A 22,635-nucleotide genomic window follows, 5' to 3' on the forward strand; every position below is an offset into this window, starting at 1 on the left:
ACCGAGTTTATTCATAAAGGTTTTCTTTAGCATTAAATGTTGTTTTTGCTAATGCTTGTTAATGTTAATGGACATCAATCTATTATGTTAGTTCCGGTGACAACACCTGGAAAGCCTGGAAAAACATGACAGACTGTACAATTTTAACATACGATGTGCTGAGCTTATACTTGAGAATATAAAGATAAGGTTACTGAAATATTTGTTAAAAATAATAAAATAGCAGTCTATGGTTACATGATTTCAGAAGTACTATTTAAAGCCTATGTCCTTAACCCTACCACGAAGTTACTAATGAGTACCACAAAAGATAGTTTATGAACGTTGTAGGAATTGAAATTTAACTTGTTAGTGTAACATGTAATGCACAACCATAAAATAACGCTAAAGAAGTGGTATCATTCTCAAGACTTCCCAACCTTGACATGGTATTGTAATATGACTCTAGTGCCACCAGGTGGAGAATTGGCGACATTAAAGGAAGAGAAAGCAGATCTTTGACATGAACATGTATTTTCTGCGATTTAATCTTAATTCAAAATGAAAAAAAAACAACTTACATTTCAGTGCTTTGACTAACATTTTCAGGAAATACAAAAAAAAAGAATAATAATAATAAGAAGAATAATAAATGGTCACAAAAATATGAGCATCTCCTTTTAATTTAATCATCAATTTAGTCAATGATGTATCATTCCACTCTTTATTACAAATGTTGTAGATAATTCTAATAACATTGTAGGGCATTGAATGTTTATGCCAAAATATATACATTTACATAGAAAATTACGTAGAAATTTTAAATACCTGTAAGAGATTGGTTCACCTTTTCCACATCTATCTTAAAACAATACACACATGCCAGTGGGTACATTGAAAGAGTTATTAGTTGCTGTATGATTGCAATGTAGAGGTCATTTCATAATTTGAGGACACACTGGACAAAATCCTGAGGGTAAATTAGAGAAAGCAGAAAATCAGAAACGATTACAGCGACCAACAACTCTGTCAATGTACACAAAAGCATGTGAGTATTGTATTAAGTCAGATTTGGAGAAACGGTGAACCTATCCTTTGATGGAGAAAAAGTAATCACTCTATAGTTAATCAAACAGAGGTATAAGAAGACATCTTGATTCTCTACACTGGGCCTCCAGCTAGGATGTAAGAGAAGACTTGCAGCCGTCACAGTCCATGCCAGGGTGGATCTTTCTGGATGAAGTGTGAATGCTGCCTCGATGTTTGAGATTCACCACCCGGGAAGCAATCAGATAGAAAATCTCACAGATGTTGAGCACTACACACACGACAGACGCCCCCACCATGAAGTAGGTGAAAATGGTCTTCTCAGTGGGCCGGGAAATGTAGCAGTCCTACCAAATTGGGGCAGGGACTGACATCACATTGGACCTTCCGGGGCAGCTTGAAGCTGTCATAGATGTAGTGGAGCACGTAGAGAAATGTGACTTCAAAGGTGGTTTTGATAAACAGGCTCATCAGGTAAGTCCACCAGAGGCCACCATGCTTTTGGCCCGGGTTGTCGTACAGCCTTGTGTTCTCGCCGTGCTTGGCCCGGTACTTGCGTTCCCGCTCTTCTCGGTAGGCCACGTGCAGCACCACCATGAATGAGGGGCAGGTGACGAAGATGAGCTGCAGGGCCCACAGGCGAATGTGAGAGACGGGGAAGAAGTAATCATAGCAGATGTTGGTGCACCCCGGTTGGCGGGTATTGCAGTCAAAGTGTCCCTGGTCGTCGCTCCAGACGCGCTCGGCAGCCACCACGAAGACCAACACCCGGAAGACAAAGACCACTGATAGCCAGATGCGTCCAAAGGCAGTGGAGTACTTGTTGACTCCACTAAGAAGACCCTGGAGAAACTTCCAATCCATGATCTTCAGCTTTGACTCAGTTCTTTAGAGGTCTGTCTTTAAATATTGCAGGAGGGAAGCTTTATAGGTCACAATAGACAATCTAGAACACAATAAAGAGACAAAGGCGAAGTTAGTGAAATAATCTGAAAAATATATAAAGCCAGCTTTGATTTAGCGAAATATTCTGTCATCTGTTCCAAATATTTTACTGTGTACTTTTGATAGGTTTTCTCTTTTCTGATCAAATATTTCACTGATCCTCTGAAACCTCAAAGATCTGGCCCTATTTTCACAGTTAAAAATGTTTCCACTTCTTACAAAGTTTGGTACTCCAAAGAGAGATGGCTTAAATAATTGATAAATACTTGCTTGCTCAGCATGTAAAACCTTTCAAAGAGCAAAGGAATACTCGGTTTCAGCCTAATACACCTTTAGGAAAGTTTAGTATGAGGCTTGAATGTAGAGTTTATTTAATATCCTTTCACTCTGCTCCAACAACAATATCCACACTGAATTTTTCTTAATTCATATTCTTCACTTTGCAGAAAGTCTTAAAACTGAACACAGCTGAAATAAAATATTCATTCTCAAAACATGATGAAATCTTCTTAGCTTACCTTAACACTTCTGGTGTTCCACTCAGTCAATCATGTCCCGTCCTGGAAATTGATTTACTGTGGGAATAGGTGCCACAGCTAGGTTTTGCCAACCTCTCTCCTACAGTGGGTCTGCAGTATTGACTGAGCTGAAGAATCAACTCTTGGCCATAATCTGGAGGTGTGGCCACTGTTGGCACCCACCCAGAGTTTCCCTTTAAAACTCCAGCTACATATGACAAACCTATATAAGGTTATTGTCAGCATCAATTTATCTTGGACCTGACACTCAGCTAACCCAAGAGCTCCAGGAACAATGTATGTTTAACTCACGTTTACTATAGCAGTTGTATGGTAAAAAATACATTTCACTTAAACAGACAAATAGACTAGACAAATAGAACAAGGAATTTCATAACCAAGCGTGACTGTGCATATTTATAAAGGTGATACGGTATAATACATAACAGGTAGACCTCAGTAGACCCCACTTAGGTGTGTTTGTCTACTCTGATCACCACGTTTCTTAACAGGTGACTTCATATCAGTTCCATTAGTAACTGCAATGTGGAGATATGCACCTTTGTAGCTTTTGATTAATCAGGATTAAACAGGGCCACCACCTAACATTTGTTTGAGCAAGCACTCTGGGACCATTAAACAAGACCTGAGATATGGAGAGCCAATGTCACAAAATCAGATATAACAAGCCTTTGCTTATTTCATTTTCCTGGGTAAGAATGTACAACAGGCACTGCCTTATTAAGTACATGCTGTCTCCTGATACTGTCCTTTACAAATCTACTCTCGGCCTGTTGTTTTTCTCTGGAAGGAATACAGGATGTGTTCAATTATCATTAAGGTGTCCTGAAACTTACTGTAGGAGTGGTGGTTTTATCAACTTCTGTCAATAATGCTACTCCCAACACTAACTATGTGTTCATTCATGGGATCATTCTGTACCCGAGTCTTTTTGGTGTTTCATGTTGTGGTTTTTCTGATTGTATTTGAACATGTTTTACTCCACACTCTGTTGGTTCTATACCTCTGCACCCATTTCAACAGCCTTGCATATTGTAGAGAAATTACAGATGTCTTTCTTGACCTGAGAAATACAGAGGTCATCAGTTTAATACCAAAGATGTCCAAAACCTGTATGAAATACGGGGATAAAAAAAAAGGGCAACAGTAAATTTCACAGGATAGTCGTTTATTTTAAGAAACAATAACTGGCATCTGTCTTTATTTCTGGGGTAATGATTATATTGTGTATGCTCTTACATAGATATTTTCCTCATGTCCACTTTATGTTAATGCACACACTGCACATCCAGCAAATTCATTTTGTGGCTATAATACTCTAGAAACAGATAACAAAATAATAACATAATCATATAAATAGAAAAAATAAATCACCTCTAGTATATGTCAGTCATTTTAGAAGTGTATTAAAAAGTATTACATGTATTTTCAGCTCAACAATATTAAGGGACAAAAACACTACATTTCTTTGATATAAAACTGCTGTGTAAAAATGATATGACCTCTGTAAACAGCAATGCCTGAAAACTGAGTTTCTGCCCGTAACTCTGGCCGACAGTACAAAATCTACCCATGATTTTCACTTTATTCTCCTCAGTCAAACTTATGATGGCTCTCATGAGATGGCTATGCTGTACGCTGGAGCTGAACTCTCTTTGCCCATTTCTCCGTTGCTGTCATTGACCATCCTGGCCTTGTCCGGGACTGACTCGTTGTAGGCCGAGTTTTCCTTCCCAGTCAGAGGGGTTCTGGTCATCATGAAGGAGTTTTCTCTCACGGAACTTGGTCCTCCTCCACAGCACTCCCAGAACCTCTTCCCACACAGGTAGAGGACCTCGCAGAGGGTGAGGAAGATGCACACAAAGCTGGTCACCACCATGAAAACGGTGAATATTTTCTTCTCTGTGGGTCTGGGGAACATATGGTCAATGATGAGAGATAGCATACCATTAAGACTCTTAAATAAGTTAGCTTTTTTAAGTCAGAGTCCAAGATTAGCCATTGAGATTCCAGGACCTTCATCATTTAGAACTTCAGAGGTGCACTTACCTGGCAATGTAGCAGTCCACCACATTCGGACATGGTTCTTCATTGCATTTTACCAATGGAGGGAAGAAGGTGGCCTCGTAGATGTAGAACAGCAAGAAGACAAACACTGCATCCACTGCCATCTTGAAGAGCAGGCTGAAGAAGTAGGTCCACCAGAGACCCCCTCGTTTCTTCCCCGTGTTATCGTACAGAGGGGCGCAGTCTTCTCCGTGCTTCAGCCGGTGTTTGCGCTCCCGCTCTTCTCTGTAGCCCACATGGAGAGTCACGAGAAGGGATGGGCAGGTGACAAAGATCAGCTGGAGAGCCCAGAGTCGGGTGTAGGAGATCGGGAAATAGTGATCGTAGCAGACGTTGTGGCAACCGGGCTGGCGGGTGTTGCAGTCAAAGTCCTTCTGCTCATCCCCCCATACCTTCTCGCAAGCCACCAGGAAAACCAAAAGCCTGAAAATGAAAACAATGGCGAGCCAGATGCGACCAAACGCTGTTGAGTACTTGTTCACCCCGCTGAGGAGGCCCTCGAGGAAGGCCCAGTTCATGGTGTTATCTTAGATATTAGACTGAACTCCCAAGAAGAAGAAAAAAAACACCCTAAGACAACCCAACAGCACTTTGCTGAGTGCTCAAACACAGATGGCTTGGACTCACTGAACTGAGCATATCAGACACAAAGGCTCTTTAATATAGTACTTATTACTGCTGCCTTCTTGGCACAGGTTGCAGGGGAGGGAGGAATATTGAGCAAAGCAAACATCGACTCATTCTTCAGCGACTGTCACTAGTGGAACTGGTGATAGCAAACACCTTGACTAACAGGCAGGAGAGATATAGAGAGGCAGAGAGATTGCTAGACACTAATTCACATGTGAGCCCAGAGCTGTTCATGATACTACAAGTTAGATATTTGAAGAAATAGTTCGCATTTTCATAAATACACTCAGTTAGATGAGAAGAGTGTGGCTCTGTCCAAAGATAAAAAAAAAATCTGCTTCCCAGTGAGCCTTAGAGGTGCTTGCAGGCAGATATTTTTTTGACTTTGGACAGAGCCAGGCTCTTTTTCCCCATGTTTCCAGTATTGTAAATCTGTAAGCCTCAAAGTGCTGGTTCTCAATGATCAAAGTCTCTGTGGGTCCCTGGGCTGGTCCATCATCTCTGGAAAGGACAAGAGAATATTTACAAGTCCACGAGTCCAGTATTCCTTTGGGTTTTGGACCATAGACTGAATAATATGGTTTGGCCAAAGCTAAGTATATTACATTACTCAGCAATGGATATTCTCTCTCTCCAACAAACAGGCTGTCTTTGAGGTACAAAAATATGAGGAGTCCATGTCAACAGCCTTGGAAAAGGGGAGGCCCAGAGTATCCTCCAGGGCCCTGAGAGTCAAATGCTGCCAAGATTTAAAGCCTGAGAAAACATCTGACATAATACTACTCAGACACCAGAGAACTACTGCATCACTTCCAACAGAAAGACAGAGCTATGAATTTTGCAGGTTGAACAAAACTGTTACAGATAGACTTAATGTTCATCCCATTGTAGACTTCAGAGACTCAGGGGACCACATCAAAATCAGTAAATAATAGCTTTAAGGACTGGTCATCTTGGTTAACGACTATGATATTATCCAGCTTCATGTCAGAATGTAGCTGGAGCTTAGATCCCTTTAGGGAATCCAAATCTATTAATATTATCATTATCATTATTATAGTACGTCATTATAATACCATCAGTAAAATTAGTAATTTTAGTTGTGTAACCAGGTATTAAATATCAATATCCATAACTCACATCACGTCAGACATCACATCAATGTCTCTTTTGACCCTCTAGAGCAGTGTTTTGGAGACCCCTGCCATAGACTGTATATAAAGAGACAAAACCGTTTACTGTACGTGGTGGGTGGTGCTGCGTCAAGGCAGACATATTTGGTGAGTTATTTTCCTGTAGCAGGCAAAATAAAAGGATAAACCACTGAACTGTTACAAAAGCATTACCGCATGCGCTGCCTAAACTAGATATATGTATGAGCATTGATGGTATTATATTACCTTCCCCCGTTAAAATGTAACTTTTACTGTCATTTCGGCACGTTGAAGTGTTTAAATTGAGCTATGGTAATTTAGAGTAGGTAAAGTGCAACCGGAAATCATGATTATAATTATTGCTGGCTTGACTGGTGTCGGGTGAAGGGTCATAAATTGAGACAGACTCCCCACATTTGCATACACTATCTCCCTACTGCATAGCTGAAAGACAATATGACCCTGCACCGTTCACCCTCTGGTCGCTAGTTAACCGTCAGCTCCGGACCGACGAGTTACTTTCTTTGGTTGGGGTCGGGTGGACCGACACTTCCTCCACAGTTTTCGCCATCTTCCCTCTCCGTCCAGCCGGCTGCAGCTATCTCTCCACCCCAACGGGAGGTAAGAGAGGTGCTCCGCGGTGGGACAATCCGGTGCTAGCTATCTGCTAACTTTGCTAGCTAGCGAGCTAAGTCGTTAGCTACTGACTGAGTCCCAGCTCCTCGACCTAATTCATCAAATGTTTACTTGCAGCTATGTTTAACTGTAAAGATTTCGTACATAACAGCTCATCTGAAATACTGTCACACTGTTAATGTAACCACCAAGGTTCAAGTTTTAGGTAAGTTGATAACCAAGACTGTACAGACTGTACGGTCAAGTTAACCAGACTGGATAGTTGTTTCCTGTGTCCTTCAAAATTAAATCGCATATCGTATAGACGGATAATTACATAGTATTTTAATAACTTTTTTTAAATGCATCCAAATTGAAAAACAATTATGAGTTGATTATCTGTGAAGTTCGCGGTGCTGGCCATATCAAGCAATGATGCTTTTTGACCTTGTAAACTGGATTGTTCACTCTTCCCAACTATTTTCAGTTAAAAGGCTAAACAGAAAATTGAATTAAACAATCAGTAAACTAAACTAAATGGAAATAATTGTGTTTCTAAATCTATGGGCAACTGACATAGTAGTCTTCTTAATAACTGTACACAATGAGTTTAATTCTAACAACCATGGAGAGCAAAACGCCCATAGGTTTCTTTCTCAGTCTAAATCGGTAATAAGTAAATGCTTATGCATTGATTAAAGCACTGATGCATTGATTGTGCTTTATGAACCATAACTGCTCTTTTGAGAGTATAATCCAACGCATAAAAAGTGGTTACTTATTCATTTATCTATTAATAGAAAGCATGCAACATTCCAAAACATCGGTTTGTAGGGACGTTACAAAATGCTTTTATTTTGAATGTAACATTGCAATACTTCCGCTTTGAACTTGATTCGTACTGGCGAACTTAATACAACAAAATAGCAAGCAGCTATCGATGGGAGGTTGGTGCTCAGGGGAACCGAGCGGAGTTGACGGCGTTAGCTTAGCCAACACATCCTGCTAGCGAGTTATCTGCTGCTGTGGGTTTGCCAGCATGCTAATAGAGGCAGCTTAACCGCAGCACACTGCAGCAAGTCTCTTGTCTTTTACTCTGTAGAGGTCCAGCCGAGCTGAACTCCGCTGAGCCATGCGACAGTGGTGTGTCCCCGCTGCGACCCCACGCACTGAACCACTCCCGGGGCGCCTGTCTGTGTCACCCCCTCCATCAGGTAAGATCACCTCAATGACGGGACACGGTTTTACTCACTTTTTAAACCAAAGTCAGCTTCCTGCTTTGTTCTTAATCTTTTGGGTTTGCACAGAAATAACCTAGAATTCAATTGAGAGAACATTGGCGGACTTAAATTACTTTAGCTCTGATGGGTGACAGGCTGTCCCGTCAACACAAAATTTGAAACGGAAGCATTTGCAAAAAATTTGGCAAGTTAACTCTGTTCTGCTTATTAACGAAGATGCATATGTGGCAGTTTTAGACTTGAAGCATCTCAGGTAAGTTCGGCATACATCCCATTTGCCAAAATCAACTTTTTATAGGTAGTTGACTCTGCTTGTTGTTGCTCACCACTGGGTGTTTTTGGAGGTATGCCTATGCAAAATTATTACAGTGCACCTAAGCCAAATTGAAGAGTGGGTTTTAACAGATTTGAAGAATACATCAATATATGTTGTCTCAGGTGTCTTCCCTTTCAATTAAGCAAGGTCATGTTAAATTGCTAGATTTTCTAATTGAGTTAAACATTTACTCTGTAGTCTGTACAGTTAATAGAGCATGTTAGGACTAGAAAGTAAAAAGAAAGGTGGATATGACTAGGCTGAGGGGACCTGATGTTAGGCTATGTATGCCAGGGTGATCTTTCTTTAATTCCACCCTGGACAAATGGAGCAAGGTTAGCCCCAAGTGTCTGTGCCAAGTGTTTTGAAAGTTTGCCAAATTTTTGAATGACCCAAGGGTTCTTCAGAGGAGAATGCAGTCTGTTCCTTTCCCTAAGTTGAGTTTTATAAACCAGTCTTGTGTCAACTCAAAGTTATTTGGTATTAATGTAAATGAAATGATTTAGTCATTTGCAGTGAAAGTGCTGTACTCAAGATAAATGAACCCCAACAAAGGAAGTGTAGTGTGTGAATTCAGCTTTTCATGTCTTTTTATTGTTTGTTTTTTCATCTAATAATAATCCTTTCATCATTTTTATCAGTTTGTCTGCAGGTTCTGAAAAAGCCTGCAACATATTATCTAAATTTAAGGTCTATCAAAGGTGCAGAGATAAATATAGCAGTATATGTCTTGGTAACACTTTGTGAAGTCTCGGGATGCTGTTTATCTGGTGAGAAATCAACCGAGCCTTGCAGGCCTTTGGTATATTTATAGAGCTACAGTTGGTTCCTATTCACTTACATAATTGGTCTAGTGTTTCATTCAAAAAGCTAGTCTCAAGTTCGCTTTGGTAAAATGTACACCCCTCGTTATGTATGCAGATGCCAGAATGGAGTGCTGTGAGGTGGAGCCACGCTACACCATCGAACAAATCGACCTCCTGCAGCGCCTGCGCCTGTCCGGCATGACCAAACCTCAGATCATCCACGCTTTGGAGTCCCTGGAGAGGCTCGACCCAGACCACCGCCCGTCGCACTGTGACTCTCACCCGGCCCCGTCCAACAACACCCCCACCACAGCTGCCCCGGCCCCGTCCTCCTCGTCATCTTCCTCCTCCTCCTCGCTCTCCCTGGCTTCTGCCACCACGCAGACCTCCGGGCTGGACGGCGCCGCGCTGTCACCCAGCCATAGCTACGAGGCCTCGCCTCCTCCGCTGTACCCTCCCAGCGTGGCGGTGCAGCGATCGTTCAGTTACGACATGATGGGAGAGGAGGAGTGGGACCTGGAGGAGAAGGTGGAGGAGTACATGAGGTGAGAAGGGAGAGAGGAGGAGGGTGGTGCCAATTGTTGTGAGGGAGCTCAGAGATGAATTAGTGATGGGTGAAGATGAGTTGAAAAGAAAGACCAAAAGAATAATAGAGACAAATCGAGACTATTATAACATCAGATAATGACAGCTTCTGTCCCCAGAGGTGCAGACTTGTTCTCCAGAATTTTAGTGGAGTTAATTCAGGTCAGGTGTTTAGGGACGGCTGAAAAAAGAGAATCATCAGTGAATAAGGTTAGTCAGAGCAAAGGCTTCTGTTTTAACCACAGTGTAATGGTCCTTATACCATGATGGGGTTTTGTTGCTTTTACAGGAGAGACAGCAACCTGGTGAAAGAAGAGATCAAAACTTTCCTCAACAATCGCAGGATCTCTCAGGCAATCGTAGGCCAAGTTACAGGTACTCTGCCTTCTCTGCTGTTTTTACAAAGTCAGCACAGCTTAGTGAACTGCTTCAAGAGCAGATGATACATGCCAGATGTCATTTGTGGGCAATTATTAACAGTGCTGAAATGCCGGGGGTGGGAATCTCATACTACAGTTTGATTTTCAGACAAGATAGATAATTGATTACAAATTTGTTAAATAGAATAGGGGGCACTAGTTTCAGGCTCGTACTTCAGTGTGCCAAACACATAATCAGCCACCAAGCTAACTGGTTGCGATGAGGGACCCTGACTAACAAAGTGGGAGTGTTCAGCTCTATTTCAAAACGTTAACTGCAGTAATGTTGAAACATGTTGCAGTCCTCTGCACATATGAAAATAATGAAATGACCACCAGTGCTGTTTTTATAAGTTCTTTTGTAGAAACATGTCTGTGTTCTGGCAGCAAGCAGTAACTTTACAGTAGAAAATACTCAGGTTTCAACTCACGATTATTTTCATTGTTGATCAACATGCAGATTATTTTTACAATTAACTGATCAATCACCTGCCCCCTTAAATGTCCAACAATAGTGAAAAATGCCCATCACACCTTCCCTGAGCCCAAAGTGACATCTTCAGATTTCTTGTTTTATCCATCCAGATATTCATCTAACCACAACATGAGAGAGAGAAGAGCAGCTAGTTTTTAATAAATGAGAAGGTTAATCTATAGAATGTTTAACATTTTTCCTTGAAATGTGGCAAAAATGTTAAATAGCTTTATAATAATTGCTGATTATTTTTCTCAGTCAACTTATTTGGTTGATTGACTAATTGTTTCAACTCTTGTGAATACCCTCTGCTGCAACATCAGTACCGGGAGCCTATAGTCGACCACAGTGCTGTATGAGCCTTTGTGTGGAAATTAAACAGGACAATGTTATTTGCCTGATCTGAGATCAGTAAAGTGATACAGTGCATGGTGGTTTGCTGGCTTGTTTTTTCATGCTTCAGTTATTAAACCCAAAACGCATGTAAAAAAGTACAGTTTTTTAATTTGTGAAGAGGATTAATCCGCAGCAGTTTTGATAAGCGATTAATAGATATTTTCTTTCCATCCAAATATTCTCTGGTTCCAGTTTCTCTCATGTGACAATTTGCTGCCTTTTTAATTAGAAAATCTCTGCATTTGGAGCATCAGGAGTTTTGGAAATGGGCATTTCATGACCTTGTCTTGGACATTTTATAATAAAGTAACTGATAGAATCGTAGCTGCAGCCTGAGTTTGAACATAAATGTATATACATACAGTAATATACAATAATTATACAACTTATGGTACAACAACCTTTTGTTAACAATTGTTTTTTTAATGAATAAAGTATAGCACAGACTGCAGAGTGTTTGGGTTTATATAGATACAACTCTACTGAGCAAAACATATTTTCAAGCAGATCTTATCAATGGACTTATTATGATAATAGATGTAGCAGCAGTAATAGATAATCAGCAGACAGGGGCCTCTTCAATACTGTTCACCTCACAACTAGCCCCATGTTCACAGCAGCAAACTTTCTCCCCCCTCCCCCCGGGAAATTTTCAAATCACATGTCCTTAATCAGAGTATTGCTATTGGGTCGGCTTCATTAGCTTAACAGGAGTATTCCACAGCTGGCTCACGGCCAATCTCGGTAGTAGAAATGCTGCTGGCTGCACCATGAAATAAATCAATGTCTTAAATGTGTTAAGATAACATGTCTCGCCTCGTGCGCGCAGGCATCAGCCAGAGCTACATCTCCCAGTGGCTGCTGCAGCAAGGCCTGGAGATGAGCGACTCCAAGCGCAGAGCTTTCTACCGCTGGTACCTGCTGGAGAGGAATAACCCAGGTGAGACGCAGGGTGACGCAGTGTCGGATGTGATTATTGTAGAGCAGATGAGTAGAATGTAGATAGTTACAGGGATGATGAATGTCAGATGCAAAAAGACTAATTATGAGAGTGATGATCAGGGCCTCAAGGTTGAATGTCAGGTTAATGATAATAGGTTATAGATAAGATAATGTAGGAAGGAAGGTGTGTATTAAAAAGAGATTACATTTTTTGTGTTTCATGAATATGAGCCACTGCTTGCTAACCTCCCCCCTCCATCTGCCCTCCTCTTCTTCCTCCCCCTCCCCATCCTCTTGCATGGTAAACCTCACCCACACGCCTCTAATTCCTCACGCTAACTCCATCCTGGTCCTCGAGGGCTGTGAGGTCAAGGAAGGACACGAGACAAATCTATAATTTCAGAGAAAAGACAAATGATAAAGGTAGTCCTGTCACAGGAGATGCTAATCAATAATATTAAGGCTTCTGGTTTGGAAATGAAACTTAAGTGGGTGAATGCGGTTTGTCTGTACAGGCTAGAGTAACAGCTTGGGTTGGCATTGACCTCTCCATGTCCTAGGATACGAGCATACGACTACCTAAAAAAAATGGTATGGTTTTAAACAGCTGCACCGTACCAAATGAGTAGCAGCTAAAGATGCTCCCAGCTTTTATTGGTTTGTGTCAGATGGCGTGCATTCGCAATAAATCATGTCAAATGTCGCAGTTTCACTTTACCAGTTCTGCAAAATAAACAAAGCCACTGATGGACCATCTGCTGTCCCTGCTGCCTTCCTTCATCTTAATTTATTTTTTTTTTTTAACCCCACCTGCCCAAGCTTTTCCTTAGCTCCTCTGTAGTTCTCAGCCCTCATGCTGGAGGTACTCTGGTGCTGGTTTTCATTCCTACATGGCTAACAAACAGGCTATTAACAATGATACTAACATGAACTGAGTTTCTCTGCAATGTTTCAAAAACCAAAGCGGTCACAGTGCTTTGCTTCTGACGTAGGCTCCTGTTGACCTGCCCATCATGAAACTCCAAAGAAGCAATGTTATCAGTCAAATTTTTAATTGGCAAATACACTGAATTATGCGATAAAGCAGACTTTTGTTGATGACTGAAAATTGCCAGATAGGTCTACAGGAGTATGTCAGTAAACCCAGTCAACTCTTAATCTCCAATGACATTAGCCAAACCTGCCTATAATCTGATCCATGCCTGTGGCCTGCCTGACCATTGGTTTTGTCCCGACTGAAGGGCTGAGATGGAGTGAAAGCCAGCACAGCGTGAGCCCCATGCCCAGGGCCAGGGGAGGGGACAGAGACGGGACGGTAGCAGGGGTGAGCGGCAGCCTCCCCAACATCCTCCCCAATCCCAACACCAACCTCAACCCCAACCCTGTGTGGAGCAGGCAGAGAGAGCTGCTGATGCACTTGCTGCCGTGGTACACTGCTGCCGCCGCAGCCGCCCAGGCCCAGCCAGGTAACCCAGTCCCTCCCTTCCCTGGCCTCAGCGGCTTGCAGCAGGGGATGCATGCAACATCAGCCAGCCTGCATGCCATTAAACCCATAGCCACTTTGAGACTGTTGCAAATGCTTCCCACGCTGACAGATTGCTTTTCTTCCCCCAGCAGAGATAAACTAGAAGATTGTACCCCAATGCTAAAAATGAAGTGGGTCCACACTATTAAAACTGAAGCACAGAAATGCCAGAGATGACTGGAACAGTCTCACCAATCTGTTCTTTGTTCACCATAGAGTTTATTTTTCTGCAGTTTAAACAAACAAACAAAAACAGCTTTAGGGGATCAAAAATATAAAAAATGTGCATTTATATTGTGTGTTGTGTAAAGAAAATTACTATCAGTAATAAGATTTTATCAGAATTAGATTTTATTGCCAAGTAAGTTTGCACATACAAGGAATTTGTCTTGGTATATCGGTGCTAAAGAACAGTGACAGATGCGGAGAAGTAGAAGTAAGGCTAAGGAGCAGAAAGAGCAAAAAGCAAATAATATATTTACAAGAAACGTAAATATATACACAAGAAACACAAATATACATAATGAAAATGTAAAGTGTAGAGTGCAAATGTTTGAAGGTGGCAGTGATTGTGTGATATGACAATATCTCATTTCAGTATTGATATTTGGTATTTTTCTCAAAAATGACAACATAGAGTTACCGATATAACTTAAAATGTATGCAAAGCAGCTGAAATTCATTCCTTAATAAGTGTAAATGGTAAAAAGGTTAGAATGATAGGAGAAACTGATGTTAAAGGAAGTCAGTTGCACCAGCTTTTCCTGAGTTCAAAGTTATCCTAGTCATAAATTAAGTGTTTACTATGTGAAGATTTATCACAAAGGTTCAAATACGTAGCACCTCACAAACTAGTGTTGGGAATAGTATCACTAAATATTTACACTAACTGCCTGGTGTAAGTGATGCATAGCTGATGTTCAAGTGACAAAGCTAATGTTAGCATGCTAGTGTGTGAAGAGCAACAGAGGTTAATGTGTAAGGGTGTGCAAACTATCCCAAAAATACCAGTACACCTCAAATTACCAAATGGTATGTCAGTGACATTAGTCTAAATGGCTGAATAATGTTGGTTAGATTTATGTAATCGGATATTCATTCATTATAATTAAATGATGCAACCTAAGATGGTAAATCTCTAGTTTAAAAAGAGCTGAGAATGCAGGACATGCACAGACTTAGTAGTGTATTTATCAGTAGCTGGTACAGTCCAATCCAAGAACACATTTCCTGTGACAGACTACAGTTGTTTACATTTATGATGAAACTTAACATCGACACTGTGTATTGTGAAGTGTGATTTCAGAATGCAGCGTGTTTGGTTTTCAGAGACCTTTGTTAATGTTTTTTATTATTACCTATTATTACCTACTTTTAGGTGTGACAGTGCTATCTTCACCTCAGTAATGATCATCTAACTAAAGCGATCAATAAATGATAAATTGGTGCGACAGAGTTGTGAGTTCAGAATTGAAACTAAGTGGTTACACAGTTAGTGTTGACTTCGCACTCCAACTTCAGATCCAACTTCTGTACAGCTGGTGCTAGAGCAGCTTGAGTTTTTAACATAATCACTTTCATCTTTGTTTCCACAAACCCTCTACAGTCAAACTGTGGCATGTGCTCACATCTTCAGGTGCCACCTTATCAATGCGGTCTTTGGTGAAGGAGGAACCTGACTGGAGGACGGGGATCATGTCTGGTGACAGAGCAGGGATGGTGGGTGGGCCTCTGAGGCTACGTAGAGGAAGCAGGTTCACCTGGAGGAAGGAGTGCCAATCCATCATGGAGAGGTGAGTGAGTTTTACTAGTTTGAAAAACAAAGGAGACACGTGCTGTATGTGTTGCATTCATGTAATGTGGGAAAATAGTAGAGAGTAGAAATTTCTTGTTTAATAAACCATTTGACTCAACTTTAAGAGAGGAAATTCTTCTCAGGAACTCAAGGTTACACTGACTCCTTCATTCAAGCAACATTAACAATGAAAAACTAAGTCAAATCAAGCAGTGTTTACTGTGTATGAGATTAAACTAGTGCTGCAACTAACCATTATCTCTCTTACGTGCTAAAGTTGAAGGGAACTGGACTTCTTTTAGGTTTCTTGAAGAGATTTCACCTCCCATCCAAAAGGCTTCTTCAGTTCTGGTTGGGGAGTCTCAGGTATTTAACTTCTGGGAGGTGGTTCTGGGAGCCGTCAACCCACCCTGTCGTTATGCGAGTCATTAGGGTCACATGAGCCCAGGTGTGACTCATTGGTGGGTCGTTACCCCAACCTGACATCATGTGAGTCGTTAGGGTCACGTGTCTCAAGGTGTGAATGGGGGTTAAATCTCCTGGGCAAGGCTCTCAGGACTGTGTTTTTTTTTTCTTTAGTTTATTTAAAAAGGGACAGTGCAATTTCATAAAACACATGATTATACATGGTTAAAAAAGCCAGAATTAGCCAGAAGGCTAGTTTTTATCTGTAGTCCCCTGGCCATGATGTAAAAAGGCAAAAAAAAAATGGGCAAACAATAAAATACATATACAAACACTTGCTATACAATTAAAAAAAATACAACATCACAACAGGCTTATCTTTTAGTGTTGGCAACTGTATGTATTGAAAAGCCACATTTGCAATTTTTTTGTGAAGGCCTTGTATGTTGTAACCAATTTAACCTCCTCAGGTACTGAGTTCCACGCACTCCCGCTCCTTACTGACCAGGTGTTATAGGTGGCTGAAAGTTGGTGTCATAGACCACCACCTCTGTTTAAAGATGGACGTTCCAGATGGACATAGATGGCCTCTTTTAGTCCTCTCTCAAAACGTCTGTCCTCTCTATCCAAAATGTGGACCTTGTTGTCCTCTAAAGTGTGTCTCTTCTCCTTAAGGTGTAGATGAACCGCTGAGTCTTGTCCTGATGAGCTGGCTCTGCTTGTGTTGTGCTATGCACTTGTGTAGTGGTTGTTTGGTTTCACCTATGTACAGGTCTGAGCATTTCTCCCTGCATTGCACAGCATAAACCAGGTTACTCAAACTGTATGAGTCACACCTGGGCTCACGTGACCCTAACGACTCACATAACGACAGGGTGGTTTGATGACTCCCGGATCCACCTCTCAGAGGTTAAATACCTGGGACTCCCCAACCAGTTTTTAGAACTGAAGAAGCCTTTTGGATGAGAGGTGAAACATCTTAAGAAGCCTAAAAGAAGTCCAGTTGCCTTCTGGATGACTGAGAACCTACACACCCATTATCTTTCTTATAGATTCAGCTGATGTTAATTGGCTTATTTAATCACTTGTGAAGAATCAAAATTTTTCACAGGCCAATGTAACATTTTCACATTATTTGTTTTGTTAAACCCCAGGGTACAAAGGCCCTTATATATTCGTTTTCAGTCACATAAGACAAAGAAACGCAGCAAATCCTTAGAAGCTTGAACTAGTCAATGTTTGACATTTTCTACTTGAAAAAGTTTTTATTTTTCTCCATTTTTCATTACAGTACCTTTGTCATCAAATTGCCACAGCAAGATGGGACTTATAGTTTACGTTTACATGGTTTTTGCCCTAAGTGTCTCATTTAGATTGAGTTTATGCTAATTGAGTGCAGCCAAGCTTAGCAGGAAACTTCCAACTTTTTATGTTTGATGGCTTCAGATGAGTTTGAGCATGTCAATACTTGAGAGTTCAACCATTCGTTCCCATATGATAGGAATGCAGCAATGCTTGAGGTAAAAGAGTCAGTATTAATAACCTTCCCAGGGTGAACATCCTACAGTGTCTTACTGTTGTGACCTCCTGTTTGTTGTTCAGCGCAGAAGTATTTGGTTTATAATGCAGTTTTTCATTAGGTGTATTATGTCGCTGCTTCTCTGTAACATATTTGTCCCAGACAGTCTTCTCACAAGGATGCAGAGAAAGAGGAGTAGGCATTCCTCTAACTCTCTGTGTGCGATTGATTTCTCTATTACATGGTTGCTGTAAGTATAGGGTGCAGACCGGCCACTCGCAGTAATAAGACCACAAAGGCCCTCAGACAACACTCACCAGCAGTGCCCCCGTGGATTACGCAATTCTACCGCAGTGCTGATCCCTATGAGCTAGTTTAGACCCAAGGACGATACAGTAGAGGTGAAGATGATGTGGGGTGTGTGGTGTGTGTGTGTGTGTGTGTGTGGTGTGTGTGAGACGGAGTGGACAGGATAGGGCAACTAGGAGGGTGATAGGATGAGGCGGGCTGGAAGAAATCGATCCCTGTGTGTTTTGTAATGCGAGATAATGATTCTTTTTCAGCCATGGAGGGATATAAAGAAGGTAGACATGAGTAAGGAAAATTTGGAGATGGAAAAAAAAGATCTTCACCTGTAAATATAAATTTTGGTTTCTACCAAAGACTCTTCATATTTATAGGCCCTAAGAAAAGATTTAAGTCTGTAAAAGCTTGAATTGCAGAAATGAATCCACTTAGTGCATCCATTAATCTATTCCTTTACAGTGAGGCCTTCTCCTCGTGCTCCTCCACTGTATAAATATTGTCCTTTCTCTCCCTTGGTTCAATACAAAGACTAAAAGTTGATGAGGTGTAAAATTAGGGCGTAACTAGCACTGTTCAGACTGGTGCCATCTTCTAATAAATGCGGACTCTGTGATGCAATATGATTTAACTGTTTCCAATACTGTGGGTGTTTCTCTCTTGCAGTTTCTTCATGGAGAACCAGTATCCAGACGAAGCCAAGAGAGAGGAGATCGCCAGTGCCTGTAACTCTGTCATTCAGAAACCAGGTAGTGTTAAGAACTGCTCCTGTCAGAAATCACCTCAGGCAACAGCTAAAAATAGTCTGCTTTCCCACTTTAAATCAAAATGTCATTCTGCATACTTGATCTCTATTCTGATGAATTGATTAGTCACTCAGTGGATAATTAGACTGTTTTGATAATTGAACATTCAGTCATTATTTATATATTATAAAAATACCAGATGCTTGGTGTTTGCTACCCTTCTTGGTTTATATTGTAAATGTTGTGCTTTCAGACTGTTGAGCAGTGTGACCATATTAGTCTCTGGGATTTGGTTATTTTCTTTCACATTGGTATGCAAAATGTATTGTTTGATGCACTGTTTTGAGACCTCAGTTGTTTTGTTTGTTTGAAAGACATACAGAAAATAGCAAACTGCAGTTCTTGAATCATAATTCTTGTTAAGTTGAGCCCTGATGACGTGGCGTGGAGAAATTCTGTGTATTTGGTTTTATGACAGATGGATTCTTTCTTTAATTCCTCAGGTTGTAAGCTGTCTGAGTTTGAGCGCGTGACGGCAGTTGAAGGTGTACAACTGGTTTGCCAACCGCCGGAAGGAGATGAAGAGAAGAGCAAATATTGGTGAGGGTCTGATAACTTCCTTTACACACACCAGGTGGATTCATAGGAGGAAGCCTTTAGTTATGTTTATCTCCATCTGCGGACACTGGACAGTTTACATGCACGTTTATACTTCCTGTGTTTCCAATTTCCACTTTGTTGTCTAACACAACTAGAGGCTGCCATTTTGGAAAGCCATGGAATTGAGGTGCCAAGTCCAAGCTGCCACTCAAATGGTGAGGAGGGGGAGATGCAAGAGTTTGCCGATCAGGTGAATCATCGATTCTCAGAGCAAGTAAGTCCACATAGAGTCACCATTGAAGGAGAAACAAAAAACAGACGACTAGTAGCGCAGGCCTATAGACCCTCATCATGGTAGTTTTTGGCACAGAGAATTGGCTCACCTGAAGTTTTGGTAGTGTTTCTATCATTTGAACACAAACATGTAATTTGAAACATTATTGCTGTAGTAGTTGTGCTCCATAAGCCTTTATCACAATGGATATTTTGACTTGTCATATAAGGGAAAGTACTGGTATAATGGCCTTTACACATCAGGAATGATGAGGATTAACCACACAAAATAGGCTAATTTTCAAGCATGATTTTCACATACACACATATCACATACATTCATATTCATATGATACAGTTATGTATATGTTCTAAAAAAATGTTCTGGGGAAGAAAAGTCAAAGTCACCATCAAGCATCAAGAAATGGTTTGATGATGCCTTTTTTGTTGTATAATCTAGCATTTTGTGAAACAAAAACAACCAAACAATCCACCATGTTCAGTATTTTTGTGTGACATTTCAGCAAGCTGTGTCGTGATTGTTCAGTTGCATTCCCAGCAAAGTTAGAAAAATGGACTGTGGAGTCCCCTTTTTTAACACAGTGAAATTATGTCTTTGGTGTGACACATTTACAGTGGTAGACAGAAACACCGTGCAGCTGTTATAACTGTCAACAGATCACCTGTAACTGGGAGTGTCTGCTACGAAGGATGGTCTGTTAGTAACCAGAACACATAGATTGCTTCTTTATTTCTGTTGAGATTCTGTTGAGGGTGTGTTGTCAGTAATTACTGGCATCACTACACACATGTTATGTTTTAGCCAAGTCAGAGGGAGGTGGTCTTAAGAGCCAGTGTTTACCACACTGGGTACAAATTGAGAAATTGCCAGAAGTCACAGAGGCAGGGCAGAAACTCCAGCCAGCTGTTAGCTGGTCACAGCAGGCATGAGGACATAAACACAGTCTGTAGAGCTTCTCTAGCCGCTTCACTAATCTTAGGGCTGACCGAGCCAAAAACTGCCACTACCTTAAGGCTGTTGTGAGACCATAAATAATCCCAACTGCTATATTCACAAGAAGGATCCCACTTGATGTCAACAAGAGATCTTTAATAAAAGGGATACCAACATCTATATAATTTGCTCATATATCTACTGTTTATCTTTCCACAGGAAGACGCATCTTCCCAGAGGATCATTGACCAACAAGACCCCTCCTCATTGGCTACTACAGAGGTGGCAGCCCTGCCAAGCCCCACCCCTCAGGTCCTGGAACAGAAAGATGATGATTCAAAAAGGGAGACTGTGGATGAAGAGTGACCAAAGCCAGTGTAGTTTGGATCATCATATTTGAATTTTAATCAGATGAAATAGGAAAACAATAAGTGTCTCCTCCACCACCCAGGGGTAGGTCCTTTGGGGCCTATGACACCCAAAAATCAAAGGGAGAAGGGTGCTGAAGCCCGCGGAGGTGCCTCTGATGGTAAGGAGGCCACTGTATTTATCAACAGTAATCCTGCTTATATTAACGGCAATATACAGTATATATAAAAATATATATATCAATATATAGTGCATTCCAAGATGGTATTAAAAAGCCTAAATTCCTTAGAGGGAGAATTATGTAAAGGATACCTCGCCCATTTTAAGCTAAGCCTTTTCAGTTTTCTTTGCTACATGCCTTCTTTTAGCTTTTTCAGAGTGGTTGGTTGATGGACTGTGGTGACGTGAACGTGCTGAGCCTGCAGGTCAGGTTGTGCTCGGTGGGGAGAAAAGTTACGGTATCAAGGATCTGATTTGTGGTGACATGAACGCCCTCTGCTTGCTTGAATGTCTTTAACCCCATCTGGCTCGTAGGACTCTAACCTCAATCAATCGATTGATTAAATCGGTCGATCAATCAGCAAGTGCTGTTGCTATCAAATCCGTAAAGCCCTGAGGGACAACTGGAATCTCAGGTAAATCCCAAAAATGGTGGATAAAGACAGTGAAGAATTGCACCAGGTTTCTTTTTGTGTCTTAACATATGCTTTGTTTTCTTCATCTTTAACTGTATTTAACCAAAACAGGATGTGTTATTTATACCTTTTTATATTAGCAAAACAAGCCTAGGACAGTATATATCACAGTATCTCTTTGTCATCTGTCTTCTTTGTTATACTGAATGCTGCTCTCTGGTCATTTTTGTAGTCTTACCCTCATTTCAAAATCTGTCTCAAACCTCAACTCAGCCAGTGAAGCTAGACTAGTTTCATAAGTCTACTCAGATTTTTTTCTTTTTTTTTTAACGTTTGAAAGAACGCTAAAACAAATGTGATCAAATCTCATAATGCGTTGGCCTACATGCAGCAAGCACCTTCTCTCCTATTGGAATAAGCTAAAGCTTAAGCTCATGTAAGTTTGTATGACTGCAAAGCTGCACTTCAAAGTGGAACTCACTATAATTGAAATAGGGGAGCAATACAGACTCTACCTGCATTTGGGCCTAGACATGTACATAACCCAGAACATATACACGTCTATGGGTGCTTTCCTTCAAATTAAAGTAGCAGTATGTAGAAACTGTTATTTGTCAAACTTGAAATATGAATAGCTGACTCTGCATTATGTAGTCCCCCATATTTACTGGCCCAAGGCCTTTGGGAGTTACTCCCTATATGTTCATGAAATGGACAAAGACGCTTGTTCTCAAATGGCCCCTGTCAGGGCGCTACCGTGTTACCTCCTATTGCCAAAGCTATGCCAAGGTAGAGATGAGCTACAGTAACCTGTGCTTACAGGAACAGGATATGACACAGTCACAACACTATAGATATACAGTACGTAATAGATGTTTATTTGCTCAGTACAACACTAGCCAACTCTAGCTTACCTCAGAATAACTGTGTGTCATGAATGTGTTACAGGCTGACCGTCAGAGAACACTGACAGCGGCCATTATCGTGACTGTTTATGATATGGACAGTGTTATGTAGCATTTATGATGGTGGGGTCTGCCCTGTATTGTTAACGTATACTCACCTCAGACAGTTCACTCGTCCGGCTTTGGACAGGAACCCCAAAGCTGTGCGCTGTTTCTGATGAATATGCTCCTCTCTATCTGCTTTTATCTGACAATGAGAAAACAATAACAATAATAAAATTGTAAACAATCGAGTGATGTATCTGGATTTATTGTGAGTGATTAAAGGAACATTCAGCTGACCGTGTCAAGATGGTGAAACTTGACTCAAGCAAATGTCTGGACAGCTGGAACAAAGTTAGTGCCTCATCCTGTTAGCAGGTAGAACTGAATTATTCAACTAATAAATT

General features: G+C 41.1%; 3 protein-coding genes across 3 annotated transcripts; 1 reads left to right on the plus strand and 2 right to left on the minus strand.

Annotated features, from left to right (window-relative positions):
• Window positions 1-810: 810 nt before the first annotated feature.
• Window positions 811-1,941, minus strand: LOC108900345 (gap junction beta-3 protein-like). Its single transcript, XM_018701332.2, is given in 2 exon segments — window positions 811-1,373; window positions 1,375-1,941. Coding segments are annotated over 2 exon segments (732 nt in total). The 5' UTR covers window positions 1,891-1,941; the 3' UTR covers window positions 811-1,157.
• Window positions 1,942-3,669: 1,728 nt separating this feature from the next.
• LOC108900353 (gap junction beta-4 protein) lies at window positions 3,670-5,099 on the minus strand. The gene is made up of 2 exons (XM_018701347.2): window positions 4,560-5,099; window positions 3,670-4,420 (listed from the first exon to the last, which is right to left on the minus strand). The coding sequence occupies exons 1-2, from the start codon at window positions 5,093-5,095 to the stop codon at window positions 4,126-4,128; spliced, it is 831 nt and encodes a 276-aa protein (XP_018556863.1). The 5' UTR covers window positions 5,096-5,099; the 3' UTR covers window positions 3,670-4,125.
• A 1,734-nt stretch (window positions 5,100-6,833) lies between these two features.
• zgc:91944 (uncharacterized protein LOC436941 homolog) lies at window positions 6,834-22,479 on the plus strand. The gene is given in 12 exon segments (XM_018701346.2): window positions 6,834-6,982; window positions 8,079-8,190; window positions 9,455-9,884; window positions 10,214-10,299; window positions 12,044-12,154; window positions 13,398-13,622; window positions 15,318-15,474; window positions 18,370-18,452; window positions 18,953-18,987; window positions 18,989-19,049; window positions 19,205-19,323; window positions 20,497-22,479. Coding segments are annotated over 11 exon segments (1,536 nt in total). The 5' UTR covers window positions 6,834-6,982; window positions 8,079-8,108; the 3' UTR covers window positions 20,644-22,479.
• Window positions 22,480-22,635: the final 156 nt, after the last annotated feature.

This window comes from Lates calcarifer, linkage group LG3 (genome assembly GCF_001640805.2).
Source record: "Lates calcarifer isolate ASB-BC8 linkage group LG3, TLL_Latcal_v3, whole genome shotgun sequence".
NCBI classification, from domain to species: Eukaryota; Metazoa; Chordata; class Actinopteri; family Centropomidae; genus Lates; species Lates calcarifer.

What these genes read in the sequence shown, in the direction of transcription:
- LOC108900353 (XM_018701347.2), bottom strand. Translation starts at nt 5,095, where the DNA reads ATGAACTGGGCCTTCCTCGAGGGCCTCCTCAGCGGGGTGAACAAGTAC. An exon ending in GTGGACTGCTACATTGCCAG is followed by an intron (nt 4,421 to 4,559) that starts GTAAGTGCACCT and finishes TATGTTCCCCAG; the next exon opens with ACCCACAGAGAAGAAAATAT.